The 13,772-nt window shown below is 33.4% G+C and overlaps 2 protein-coding genes across 5 annotated transcripts; one reads left to right on the top strand and one right to left on the bottom strand.

The window, feature by feature from the left end:
- Positions 1–248: 248 nt before the first annotated feature.
- On the bottom strand, positions 249–3,231 carry LOC146959017 (Leucine-rich repeat protein kinase family protein). The gene is made up of 2 exons (XM_085740547.1): positions 1,577–3,231; positions 249–1,191 (listed from the first exon to the last, which is right to left on the bottom strand). Exons 1-2 carry the CDS (start codon positions 3,048–3,050, stop codon positions 536–538), a joined length of 2,130 nt encoding a protein of 709 aa, XP_085596673.1. The 5' UTR covers positions 3,051–3,231; the 3' UTR covers positions 249–535.
- Positions 3,232–4,573: 1,342 nt separating this feature from the next.
- LOC146959016 (Nucleotidylyl transferase superfamily protein) lies at positions 4,574–12,454 on the top strand. 4 transcript variants are annotated; one of them, XR_015024781.1, is made up of 12 exons: positions 4,574–4,802; positions 4,896–4,980; positions 5,144–5,213; positions 6,167–6,227; positions 7,168–7,221; positions 7,460–7,616; positions 7,708–7,795; positions 9,185–9,294; positions 9,878–9,984; positions 11,160–11,270; positions 11,355–11,581; positions 12,036–12,454. XR_015024781.1 is itself a non-coding variant. In XM_085740546.1 (11 exons), the coding sequence occupies exons 1-11, from the start codon at positions 4,614–4,616 to the stop codon at positions 11,469–11,471; spliced, it is 1,149 nt and encodes a 382-aa protein (XP_085596672.1). In that variant the 5' UTR covers positions 4,574–4,613; the 3' UTR covers positions 11,472–11,938. The 4 variants fall into 4 exon arrangements, 1 of the variants encoding a protein (XP_085596672.1); XR_015024783.1 differs by lacking the exon at positions 12,036–12,454 and adding an exon at positions 10,506–10,664 and having other exon boundaries at positions 11,355–11,795; XR_015024782.1 differs by lacking the exon at positions 12,036–12,454 and adding an exon at positions 10,072–10,664 and having other exon boundaries at positions 11,355–11,795.
- The last annotated feature ends 1,318 nt before the right edge of the window (positions 12,455–13,772 follow it).

Genomic DNA, 13,772 nt, shown 5'->3' with positions numbered 1-13,772 from the left:
TTGGGCCGGGTCGCGGGTCCTTGTCCAGCCCTAGTCATGACATGAGAATGAGAGGAAAAGTGAATGATGAAGGTCACGGGTTCTAGATGATAAAGCAGCAATTCGTGGTACCATCCCCTTGGAATAAAGTCATAAACTGAGCAAAGACAGACACAGGGTGAGACATAACAGAGTGGATAGATTTTCACTAATAATAAAACCAATATAGAATGACATGCAGACATTCTCTCTGCGTGACTATAAAGACGGATCAGTAACATTGATCATTAATTAATAATTCCTCTTGACTCGTACTTTATGTTAAATAGATAGAATACCAGCTAACTCTAAACATAAAATAGCAATAATAATAATAATAACAATAATTAAGGGGAGAATCTTAGAAACATTGGTTATTTTCATTTTATCTTCTACTGCTTCAACTACAAGGATCCATACATGCAATGAAACTCCTTGAAAATTCAAGCAATTAGAAGACATTCTTAAACCATGAACAAGGGTAAAACCAAAAGCTTTCCAAATGAGCTGAATTTCCTCAATCAGATGAAACAGACAATCTATCCAAAGCATCAAGTACATGCCTCATTGTAGGTCTCTTTTCAGTGCTACTATTAACACAAGCCATAGCAATCTTCAAAACTCCAATGATTTCTTCTTCTTTATCTGCATCTTCAGCCAAGTATGGATCTAATACATCTGAGAGAGGCTTCTTCTCTTCAATGCAGAACTGAATCCATTGAACAAGGTCCATTTCTGAGTTACCTACTTGTACAATAGGTAATCTTCCTGTGATCATTTCTAACAAAATTACACCATATGAATAAACATCCCACTTCTGTGATGGCTTCAACACTTTAAGTGCTTCCGGAGCTTGATAACCACTTCCAATAATATTTGTTGTGCCTTCATTGGACAAGCTTTTCTGTCTTTCATGTAGTTTCTCTGCAGCCACTCTGTTCGATTGCAGGGTTGGTGAACCTCCAGCGATGTTTGCGAGGCGCCCTAGTCCAAAATCGGAAATGTAGGGTGTCATGTCATGTCCAAGAAGTATGTTACTTGGCTTTAGATCTCCATGGACATATTTTTTGGGGCTGAACTCATGCAGATAGACCAATCCTTTTGCAGTTCCTTTCATGATTTTCAGTCGGTCCGACCAAGTTAGCGGCGTAAATGTGACAAGTCCTGCCTTCCCTGAATACATAAAAATCAAAACCAAACAATCAATGAATCAAATGGACAATGTATGGATAAACAGCTTAATTAAGTGCTTATAACATAATCACTTATCATAGAAGTGCTGCTGTATAAATTATTTCTATAACAAAAGATAAAATAAAGTTAAATAGTTTTCATTTAAGCTATAAGTTGTTTTCATATAAGCTACCCTGAAAAGCTAGCTTACAGAAATAAGCTGAAAACAACTGATAGATGCCATAAACTATTTTCATAAGCTATCCCAGAAAATTTCAGGACTGTTTATGCTAGTAGATAAGCTCAAAATTCATATAAGTCAATCCAAACAGGTATGAAGTGTAAAACCAAAAGATAAAATAGACTTGGCCCTTTTTAAACTTACCGTGAATTGCTGAAGCAAGGCTTCCATTTGGTATATAATCATATATGAGAAGCTTCTCGTCAACAGACCAGTAATAGGCTCTAAGGGTAGCAATATTTGGATGCCTTAACTTCCCTATAGCTTCTACTTCTGTTTGAAATTCTTTAAACCTTTGAGAACCTCCTTCCCCCAATCTTCTCACAGCCAAAGCAAGCCCCTCTTCAAGAACAACTTTGTACATAATCCCTATTCCACTCTTACCAAGAACAAAAGCTGAAGCCTTAAGAAGTTCATCCAAATCAAAAGTCACTTGTGAATCTAATGGAACAAGATCGTATTGCTCAACATTGTCAGATAATGCCTCAGATTCATCCTTTCTGAAACAAAAACACTTTTTCCTTCTTTTCCTTCCCTTGTTAACATCATTTTCATCCTGATCCTGATTAAAACCGCAAACCCTCGAGTAAAAGAACGAGAACAACAGACCTAAAAGACAAATTCCAATTAAATCACCAACAACAATGCCAACCACAGCACCTTTACTTAACCCTTTGCTTTTCTCAGAACCAAAACCAGCATCATTTGGTGGATAATTGACAGGAAGATTTGGATTTGAGGAAGGTGAACTAGTAGCTGGAACATCAGAACCACATGGATTCTTCAAAGGTGGACCACACAAACCAGGATTACCAATAAAAGCAGTTGGTCCTCTATTCATCAAAGCACCATTTTGTGGTATTGGACCATTCAAATTGTTGTAAGTAAGATCAATATAAACCTTCTCAGGCAAATTTCCAAGGCTAGCTGGGATTAAACCACTAAAATGATTATGAGACAAATCAACAGTTCCTTGCAAACTTGACAAATTTCCCATATCACTAGGAATTGAACCGTTAAATTGATTGAAAGAAAGGTCAAGTTTTTCAAGAGAAGACAAACCAGTACCAAATCCATCAGGCAAAGAACCAGTAAAATTATTTCTACTGATAACAAGAGTTTTAAGTCTCTTACATTGAACAATTGAAGCAGGAAACGACCCATTAAAGAAATTTTGAGACAAATCTAGAGTTTGAAGGTACCTAAGATTGTGAATCTCATTTGGAACAGACCCAGAAAAGGAATTTCCATAAAGCACCAAACTTTGAAGTCCTTGAGCTTGAAAAAGCTCATGAGGCAAAGCTCCAAAAAGTTCATTGTTTCTGAAATTGACATGACGAAGCTGTGAAAGAGATCCTAGTGAAGAAGGAAGAGAACCGCGAAGTTTTCTTTTAGGAATACTAATGGAAACAACGGTTTTGTCTTTGCAGGTGATTCCATTCCATGAACAAGGGTTTTGATCAGAAGAGTTCCAGTTATTCATAGAACCTTGTGGATCTTTGAGGGATTGTTTTAGTGTTAGAAGAACATAGCCTTCGGGGTTAAGAGAATTAGCTAGAGGTGAAAGAGTGTTGCAAAAGAGAAGAAAAAAGAGGAAATGAAAAGGGAAAGGGAACATTTTCTTCTTCTTCTTCTTCTTCAACTATGTGACCGTTGGAGGTAGAAAATTGAAGAGAGGAAAGGTTTTGTTAGAGAAAGAAGAAGGAGAAGAAAAAGAAGAGACAAAGCAATGCAAGGTAAAGTGTTGAAGACAGAGAAATAGTTGAAGACAGTAAGGTTGTGTGGAAGAATGGGAAAGCAAAGACCTCGTTGGCCTAAGTTAGGTTAGTGAGTGTCTCTGAGTGAGAGAAACAACTCGCGCCCGACACGGTATCCTTCTCAATTTCTCACGATATTTCCCTAAATTCAATAGTCTCCCATAGTAATTCTGAAAAGAGTATTGTATTGCAGAACAGTGTTTTAAGGAATTTTTAATAAGAAATTTTATCTTAAAAATATAAGTTGAATATATGTAAAAATTATAACTACCCAATTTTTGATGTAAAAATTATTTTTTTTATGTTCAAACAATGTCTTAAGAGCATGTATAATTTTTTTAAGGGTCATGCTTGTACTCCCTCCATCCCATTTTAACTGAACCCTTGGCTCATTTCACATTTATTAAGAAAAAGTGTATAAGTGAAAGAGAGAGAAAAATGATTTTGAGTACCCTTATCAACTATTGGTGCATTCTTCTTTATCATAAATGCAAAGTAGAATTGAATTGGGAATGTTGAAAGTAGTACTCCCTCCGGTCTCAAATATAAGAAAAGATTCCTTTTTTAGGTTCATTGAATAATTAATGTATTTGCTTTACAATGTAGACCAGATACATTAACTAATCAATGAACTTAAAAAAGGAATATTTTCTTATATTTGAGACCGGAGGGAGTATTAATTATTGTTATAACCAGAAAAAAGTAATTAATATTGTATTGAAAAGTAAAATGACTCAGTTATTTTGGGACACTTTTTTTTTTTTTGCAAATGGCTAAGTTAAACCGAGACGAGGGAGTATCATAAGTGAACATGTTAAGGTTTTAAAAAAAGAAAGTATTTATTGAGCTAAATTAAATTTCCAATGCAAAAATTCTATTTTAGTGTCATAACATGTGCTATAAGGACACAAGTTTTTTTTTAAAGAAAGAACACAAGTTAATATTTCATTTTTCTTAAATATACCATACATGTACACATCATTTTTTTTATGAGAAATGCTAAAGAGTATCCTTGATGTATTGGTTAAGATGATTAAAATAGAATAAGTGTATTGAAAAATGGTGAAAGGTAATAAATTTAATTTTTTAAAAGTCAAGATATTGTTGAATTCAATGCAAACATACTGCTTTTATATTCCTTAACAAGTGTTCTAATGAGACTTGCTAGCATAACTTTTTTCTTTCTTTCTAAAAACTCCATCCCTAAATATGAAACACGATAATTAAAAAAGGTTGATTATTGTATTAATTTTGTTTTACATAGAAAGAAAATTTGTTAATGTTTGCAAGAGTATTTATTACTATTGAAGAAAAAAAAATGAATATAATTCCCAAATTATTTATCTCGGGGTCAAAAGAGCAACATAACACCATCGACATTACTATGTCGTTTTTGTCAACTCCCACTTACAATTAACCCGAGAATGACGGAAGCTTGCATCCGAACCGCCGTAGAAGCAATACACTCCTCTCCGTACCAAACCGTTCTCTATCTTGCGGGCGGAGCTTCTCAGGTTCTGGGTTTGTTGCTATCTGTTCCCGGTGCTTCCAATACTGTTCTTGAAGCCGTTGTTCCTTATTCTAGAATGTCTCTGATTCAGTTACTGGGCAAGGTTCTTTCCTTTTCATCTTCAATTTCATCACTATCAAACCCACTTTTACCTTTGTTTTTGTTTTTTTATCATTCGTTGGTTTTTTTGGTGCAGATTCCATCTCAGTTTTGTAGTCAACAGACTGCTGAAGATATGGCTTTATTCGCTTATAATCGCGCTCTTAAGCTCTCCTCCCCAGGTTGCTTCACTAATCTAATGAAAATGACTTATATGTAAACAATTTGAATTTATTTGTTTTATCCTTTGTTATAAAATTAGCGTATATATAGGCACTTATACGATGAGCGCATGTGTTATAAGGACTTAAGTAAGTTGCTTATGCATTTTTTGTTGTTGATTAGGATCCCCAGTTGTTGGTGTGGGCTTCACCGGTTCTTTGGTTAGCGGTCGTCCAAAACACGGGGAACATAGGTATTCTCTAAATTTACATTTCTTAAAAATGGTTAATGAAACCCACCTTATGCAATTTCAGCTTATTTGTAAGGTTTTCTGATATGCCTAGCTACCGAAAAGGTTTCCTCGTGGGGGATTCCAGTTTATGTTTGAACATGTCATGCTTTGAGTAAACATAACTGACCTCAAAGTAATTTTTCTGTTTAAGGCAATAAGTTCAGATTGATCTTGCAAAATCAATCTAGCAACTCCATGTGAAACTAAACTACCAAAGGAATGGCAATAGGTGAAACTTATTTGTAATGAGAACAGGTTTAGGTTAACGTGCCTGGGTTTGTAGATCAATTTTTGTTGGAAAGCATTGAGAAGTTAGGTGGGATTTGAAGAAAATAGAAAATAACCTGCTAGTACCACTTGGATTATAAAATATAAAAACTTGTGTTTCAGGAACTATTGGTAGACTCTATTTGTTCAAAAATGAGACGATGCAAACTATTGTCTACTACGACTGTAATTAGTTAATAAGGCCTCAAATTGTTTTAGTAATCATATATAGAAAGTAATATCGAGATTATCATCCACCACATAAGATTTATAACGAGGACACATATTTTTTCAATGTCCTCTTGTTATTGATTATTTGCTCATCACATCCTGTGAATGTATATTTTTCCTAAATGGAGCTAGCTGTATTAGTCATGGATACATGGAGATACTATACTGTCATGACTTAGTACAACTGTACAAGTTAACCTTAACTGTATAAAAGTGCGTTACTTCTTTTCAAGTTTCCTCTGGATTTATTTTTGTTTAATTCAAATTCATGACTTTGGATTTTGTTAATCTGTCATATTATATTTAAAGAAACTGTTTGCTAATCGCACAGTTGCGCCTGTGATACCCTTGCTCCCCCATATATGATTTTTGGTGAAGACTAATCACATCTGAACTTTTTTATTTTTCTCTTGTAGATTTTATATGTCAACAAGGACAGCTGATCGACTTTGGATATCAAGGGTGACCTTGACTAAGGTACTGTTATCTTCTATTTTGTTTTAAATGTTATTCTGAACTTAATGCTAAACCTGTGATAATATCATGTACACACAGGACTTTGCTAAAACACTATCACTTATTTATTAAAACTATATTAGCCAACTGCACCTTTTTTATTTGAACAACAAACTCACTCCCTTTCCAATTTATTTACTTTTGGAAACCTAAACCTTTCAGTTTCTTGTTTCTGTTCCCTTTCCTATAGTCACTAAAGGCTCTTAATCCAGGAACAAATAGGCCTAAGGCATTCAATCATGTCAAAACAAGATCTATTAAGAAAGCTTACAATCATCGGTACAAGATAAAGCTAGGAAGTAACATCAGATAGAAAATTACGGATATATCCTTGAGTAGTTCTGCATTAAGAATAGAATAAACCGAGAAAAGATGTTGTAACTGGCTATCAATTCAAACAGCTGATAAATAAAGAAAAATAGAATCAAGAATAATAACTAGAAACACCAAAAATGAAATGTGAGGATATTTCCCTTTGTTGTGTTCCTGTCTTCAATTTCACATGAAGAACAAGCTTCTATGGTTCGCTTCAATTACAACCTTAGTGGTCCAAAATGGTTAAACGGAGGTGGTGGCCGGTGGTGGTTTTATGGTGGCTATGAAGGAACAAGGTAATGCCGCGGAACATTTCCGAGAAAGCAGCGGTAAGAAAGGGAAGCGAACAATAAAATGGAAGATTTGGATTTCAAAATAAATAAAAATTGTAATTTACATTACTAATACTACCTACTGATTAAGTAGTTCTATAAAGGAAAAGAGTGAGTTTGTTGTCCAATTGAAAAAGGTGTCCGTATTTGTAAAAGATAACTGGGAATATATTACCAGCCTCTCCCCCAACCACCACACAAACATAATGAATATTTATATTTATTTACTTATTTTGCTAAATATTTTAATTTAGGGGCTTCGTACTCGAGAAGAAGAAGACAGGGTTTCTAGCCATCTTTTGCTCAAGGTGTGTAACAGGTTTGATAAAAAAAGTGAATATTTTTGTTTTGCTAGTTATTTGCATTTACATGGTGTTTTCTTCTATTTTTCTCCTTTATAAGATTATGCATTAGAACATCAGAGATCCCATAAAATGAGATCAGGAATATTTGGAAGTTAAACTTTATTTTATTCCTTTCTTCATATTTGTTTAAATGTCTTTAATTTTTCGCTTTCTTTTTGCTTCTTACTATGTTCTGTTCTAGGCTATTGCAAATGCATGCAAGGTTCCTTCCAATGATATTCCGGAGTTGAGTGAATCAGATGTATCCGATGAATGTGAAAAACAATTTAATGAAGATCAAGAGTTAGAGCAACTTATAAATGGTCAAATATGCTTCAAGATTTATCCATTTAGAAGTGGTATAGTTAAACCTTTGTGCAGAAACAATATTATTACTGTTACAATGACGTTTTACTTTGTTATTGATAATTTTTTATTCTTTGGTTTCAGAGATACCAGCAGAAAGGAAAATAATACTGCCTGGTTCTTTCAATCCTTTACATGATGGGCATATCAAGCTCATGGAAGTTGCAACCCGGTATAGAAACCCATGTTCTTTTGACAGAAGTATAAAATACATGTTATGTTATTTGATGAAAAAAATGCACAAATTTATATGTTGTTTCTTAATTCATTTAACGTCTGCTTATAAAATACAAGCAAGTTTCTTCTTACTTTTTGTTGTTATTTTTATATGCTTGTTATAAATATGTGCTCGTCAGTCTATTGTTCTTTTTAATCTTTAAATGGGAATCCCCACAAGTATAGCTGTGGGATTAACCGATGGGATCATGAATGGTGGTTAGATGAAATCCTTCCTTAAGCGTTGACTGTAGGATTTGAACCCTTGGAGTTACCAGTATAGTTCACCTGGGTTCACAGTCTACTCTTATTACAACCAATTTCATTATGACATTAGAGGCTAATTAATATAACCGTGTCTTGGAACATATGAAGTTAAGGTTAACTACATGAGGAATGCTAGGAACACTCTTTCTAACACTCTCTCTAACAATCACTCTTTTATTGGGTGAAATTAACATGTGTAAAACGGGTATTTTAGGTACATATATACATAAAATATACATTTTAAATGTACTACCTTCTCTTTTTTTCTTATTATATGTGAAAACTACAAAGGGTGCTCTTATAAAAAGGGAGTATATTGCTATTTACTGAAAAATGTTAGGCAAAATTACACAATTCGTCTCTTAACTTAATTTCAGGTAACACTTTCGTGTTTATCTTTTTTTTCCTGATTTAATCCTTGATGTTATTATTACGTAACACTTTCATCATTTATCTTTTTCTTTTTGCGATATAAAAAAACTTATAAAAAATTCATCAAACTCATAAAAACCCAAATCTTCATCATACAAACATAGAAACCCAAATTTCATTGAATAAAACCTATAAAAAAGGATATCAGTGTTGACATTTTATAACATAAAGGACTAAATCGCGAAAAAAAGAAGAAGATAAAGGACGAAAGTGTTACCTCATTATAACATAAATGATGAAATCGGGAGAACAAACAGATAAAGGACGAAAGTGTTACCTAAAATTAAGTTAAAGGACTAATTGTGTAATTTTGCCAAAATGTTAATATTAGTTATCATAATTAGTTAATGAAAAAGCAAAGAAATAACTTATCATATAGGGCTAATAATAAAGGATAAAATATTCTCTTTAAAATTTATATTTTATGTCAATGCTATGATATTCAAATATCATTAATTGGACAACAAGTGTAAACTGTACAATTTCAAATCTTTAGATTATATCATATTATATATTGATTTAATCAAATCTCTTTTGAAAGTATAATTAGGATCAGTTATATGTATGATGATGGTTTATTTAAATTTATTTTCATTTATTGGTAATTGTAATTCACTGTCTCACTTATTAAAGCACATCTATGCAGCATTTGCGGTGATGGGTATCCTTGTTTTGAACTATCTGCGGTCAATGCAGACAAACCTCCATTATCGGTGTCTCAGATCAAAGATCGCGTCAACCAATTTGAAAAAGTTGGTGAGATTTTTTATGCTCTCCTTGGTTTTTAAAGATCATCTGTTATACTATTTTATGAAGGAGGCCCTGCTTCTATTTTTATGCTTAACAGGGACTTATTGCCTCTCTGATGTACCATATATTATGTAATTGGCAATGTGATAGTATTTTTACATAGCTAACAATGAATGAGATTCGTATGTGCTTTATTTTGAGCATTTAAGATAAACTCATATGACAATATGTTATAGTGAAGAGTAGGATTAAGAGGAGTCAAAAGAATTAGGATTCGTTAGGGCAGTTAGTTAGGGGAGATTCAGTTAGATAAATACAGGGTTATTGTAGAAAGTAGACATTCAGCCACTTGTTTTTGGGAGAGAACTGATCAAGAGCTCTGATGACAAGCAGAAGCCCTTGGGGAGAGTATCTCTTGGTTTCCCTGTTTAGATTTGTTCATTCTATAAAGCTGTTCTTTCCATTTCTCTATTTTTCATCACTCTTGCAAATATGATACTCAGAGCTTAACACTGTTTTTCAGTACTTAGTATATCATTGTTTAATGATCCACCTAAAGTTGTAAATGACTTCTCTACGATAAATGCAGGACAGACAGTAATTATATCCAATCAGCCTTATTTTTATAAGAAGGCTGAACTATTTCCTGGCAGTGCTTTTGTAATTGGTGCTGACACAGCAGTGAGGCTTATTAATGTATGAAACTACTTACTGCTTGGATCAATTTTACATGAATTTCATTATTTCTTGTCCTGCCATTTTTCAATACTTGATTGTTTCTAGGGATGTAATCTCAGCTTGCAAAGCACTCAATCCCAGATTCTGTTGGACCATGTTACTATCCCATATGATTTTTTTGTTTTGTTTTTGTGGACAGTACTTTAGCTGCTTTTTTAAAGCGCATCATTTAGTCATTGGAATGTTCTTTCAACAAATGTTTTTTATTTTGTCTTCTGATCCTTAAACTGTGTGTCAATTTGTAGTGGTTGGCTCATGTTTAATTATATTCCTAAAATGGACCGACTTTTGTTAAACATAATTGTCTTTTTTGTTCAAACATGAAAATTTATGCCTAGCACATTGAAATTGCTATTTGTCCAAAACATTAATTGAGGTTCTGGGTGAATAAGTAAGATGGTTGACATCAGTTCAGAATAATGAGTTTGCATAAATCTGAGTCTGAATTATGCACAAGTGAAATTGATATAATTTTGCAGCATTCTATTTTGAGATAATGTGATTCAAATACACAATGAGATGATGGAAAGTGGGCCAATAGATCCAAAAAGAGATCATAGAATGTCATCGGTGGTGGAAATTGTTGAAGAGTTGTGCTCGACAAAGAGTTAGCAAAACTTAGGAACGGATCCCTTCATGTAAGATTTTCACACGACTAGATCATGTAAAATATCTGCGTTTATCTCTTGTCCTAAACATTAGTATATAGGTGGATCTCTATCAAGTTTTATGAAGATGGAGGATAGATACAATTCCCACATGATCTTGTTACATGAAAATCAATGTCATGTTGAAATATCACATAAGAGGATCCTTTCTCAGCATAGGTCATAGATATGGTGATTGAGTTAATTGGGAGGAGATAGTATTCTTGAAATCCCACATGACATTTCTCAAATGTTGTGAATATCCTCTTGAAAACAGCATTATGTCTACAAATTTCAGAGGCTAAACACGTTAAGGAAACATAAGAAAATACAAAAATAAAAATGTCTTATTATTTATTTCTCATTTTTGCCTCGTGGGTGCCAGCCAAACCACAAGTCTGAATGGTATATGTAGTGGCTTAATCAGTACCTGAAATTCGCATTCTGTGCTTAATTTGTTAACTAACATTTATGTTACTCTTGCAGCCTAAATACTATGATGGGGACTACAACAAGATGCTGAAGATACTTGGTGGTTGTAAAGAAACAGGATGCACCTTCCTTGTGGCTGGTCGGAATGTAGATGGTGCATTTAAGGTAGTACCGCAATAGAAAAGATCAATTCTAATTTTGGTATATTTATTTTTCAAATGTTATTGAGGACATTGTGTGGTGCTACAGGTTCTTGACGATTTGAATGTTCCTGAAGAACTAAAAGACATGTTCATCTCCATTCCAGCTGAACAGTTCCGCATGGATATATCCTCTACTGAGATTAGAAAAAGAAGTGGGATTTAAATATTTTTATGGCTGAAGGTCAAAGGTTAAATCACTTCCTTCATGAAGCACAAATCCGCAATATAAAAGTGGTGACCTTGTTCCTCTACATTTTAAAACAATCGCAGGAGGTACAGTTTTCTGATCCAAGGTTTTATGTTCATCGAACTATCCTTTTCATAGTTTCAAAGAGGAGTCGTGTGTGTTGGACACTGATTGAATACTCATGCACAAATATAAGGACGTGTCCATTCTTGAATTTTAGTATATTAAGATCATGATGTATTTTAAAATAAATAGAATGCACCAATTGAATTAAATATACACTCTTGTTGGGATTTGTAACTGGTGTGTGGTCTATTTTCAAAGGAAAAAAAAAATTGGTCTGGTTGCCAACTTGTGGTAACTTTTATTGAAGGGCACCACCCATTGTTACAACTTACATGAAGAAACAATTTTTCAATTGAAGATAACAAATTTTCGTTGTACAGTCTTAGCAATAGCACCCTATACTATTTTGACTAGAGTTAAAAAAATCCCTATCTAGTTTCATAGAACTGACTGACTGATGATGATGATATATAGTTTGATGAGATAATATACAAAGGTCAACCACCACATCCTCCGCCACAGCCAGCTCCACACCCGGCGGCAGCACAGGCAGAACCACCGGCATAGTTGTTGGCTGTTGCGCCGGAGGCTTTGGTTGAGGTTTTGGATACTCCATCTGCACAGAAGAAGATAATAGCAGCAAAAAGAGATAGGGTCACTAATACTGCACATAACATGAAAACTAAACTTGCAAACTCTTCAACCAAGCTGCCACCGCCGTCGCCACCAACATGGTGCCTTGCCAACCCTATCTCTTTCCACTGTCTCCCCATTTTGTGCTGCGCAAGGCTCCAATGAATGATTCTATGATTGCCTCTGTAAACTGTGCGTGGAAGTGGAAAAACCAAAGATAAAGAGAGATGCTACAATAAATATCCTGTCCTTTGGTAGGTACGAAAAGCTCATGGAAATAGTGGCTCTATATAAAGAAAAAAGAATGCGAGTAAAGGGGGAAGGGAAGACAATAAACTTTAGGGTTAAATATGTTTTTGGTCCCTATAAATATGTCAACTTTTCGTTTTAGTCCCTCTAAAATTTTCTTTCAACTTTTAGTCCCTATAAAATTTTCAATCTTCACTTTTGGTCCCTCTTTTAAAGTAAACTCATATGTAGAATTCATATTTTTTAATAAAATTTTCCAAAAAAATTCAAAATATTATAAGAATCACTCCAAAAAAAATTTAGAATTTTTTAACAAAACATGAATTTAATATGAATTTTTATATTTTTTACGGTTAAAAATTCATATTTAATTTGTGTTTTGTTAAAAAATTCTAATTTTTTTCAGGAAATTATTTTAGAATATTTTACACATTTCTGCAAAATTTTATTAAAAAATACATAAATTAAGTTTAAAATAGGGACCAAAAGTAGTGATTGAAAATTTTATAGGGACCGAAAGTTGAAGGAAAATTTTAGAGGGACTAAAACGAAAAATTGACATATTTATAGGGACCAAAAACATATTTAACCCTAAACTTTATTATCCACTTAAATGTTAATGTCTTAGCTTTTTCTTGGCGGAAAATTCTAAAGTATGTGTGAAGCAAATAACGTGAGTGTTGTTGCCGGCTACATGAGTCTGAATTGTGAATGAAGAACTTAATCTTAATCTTATCCTAAACTGACAAATAAGGAAGTGAGTCAAGCCATATAAAATACTAGTCCTTTGTGCTAAAATGTCAAAGGTTTCACATTCTTGTCATTGAATTGACCGCGGTTATTCAATTAGGTGGATTTTTCGAAGAGCTGAAGACTTGAACCTTTGAACTTAATATATTTTATTTTTTTGTTTATTAGTAATAAAGAAATAAAATAGAAAATCCATTCTTTTACTAACTTTTTTTTTATTTTTTTTTTTTAAGAATGTTTTACTAACTTAAGTTGGAAGGTCACGTGCTTGACAAGAAGTCCTTTATAAAGACAACAATAGTTTCTTTTATAGGTTTTTTTCACTCGATTAATCCTATTTGAAATGAGGTTTAGCTCTTCCGCTAGACCCAACTTTTTTGGTGATAGTGATTCTTTTTAATTTACGTTTTAAAGTGATCATCGACCCGACAAGGTTGCAATATATTCATTAAACCAATAGATCATTGGTTGAACCAGATTAAACCCAATGAATTCGTTGTATAACCAGATCTTTAAAATTTGTCTTTGTATTAAGTTAAATTGAACTGGATCACCCGATCTCTTTAAATTTTAGACTTA

Source organism: Medicago sativa, chromosome 1 (genome assembly GCF_051527215.1).
Source record: "Medicago sativa cultivar Bolivia chromosome 1, Bolivia_mono, whole genome shotgun sequence".
NCBI lineage: Eukaryota > Viridiplantae > Streptophyta > Magnoliopsida > Fabales > Fabaceae > Medicago > Medicago sativa.
The sequence above is the reverse complement of the archived record's forward strand: the minus strand, read 5'-3'. Positions and strand labels throughout refer to the sequence as shown.

Coding starts and splice junctions, on each gene's coding strand:
- LOC146959016 (XM_085740546.1), top strand. CDS start 4,614: ATGACGGAAGCTTGCATCCGAACCGCCGTAGAAGCAATACACTCCTCT. Junction 4,981..5,143: donor TCTTAAGCTCTCCTCCCCAG/GTTGCTTCACTA, acceptor GTTGTTGATTAG/GATCCCCAGTTGTTGGTGTG. Junction 9,985..11,159: donor CAGCAGTGAGGCTTATTAAT/GTATGAAACTAC, acceptor TTACTCTTGCAG/CCTAAATACTATGATGGGGA.
- LOC146959017 (XM_085740547.1), bottom strand. CDS start 3,050: ATGTTCCCTTTCCCTTTTCATTTCCTCTTTTTTCTTCTCTTTTGCAAC. Junction 1,192..1,576: donor CCTTGCTTCAGCAATTCACG/GTAAGTTTAAAA, acceptor TTATGTATTCAG/GGAAGGCAGGACTTGTCACA.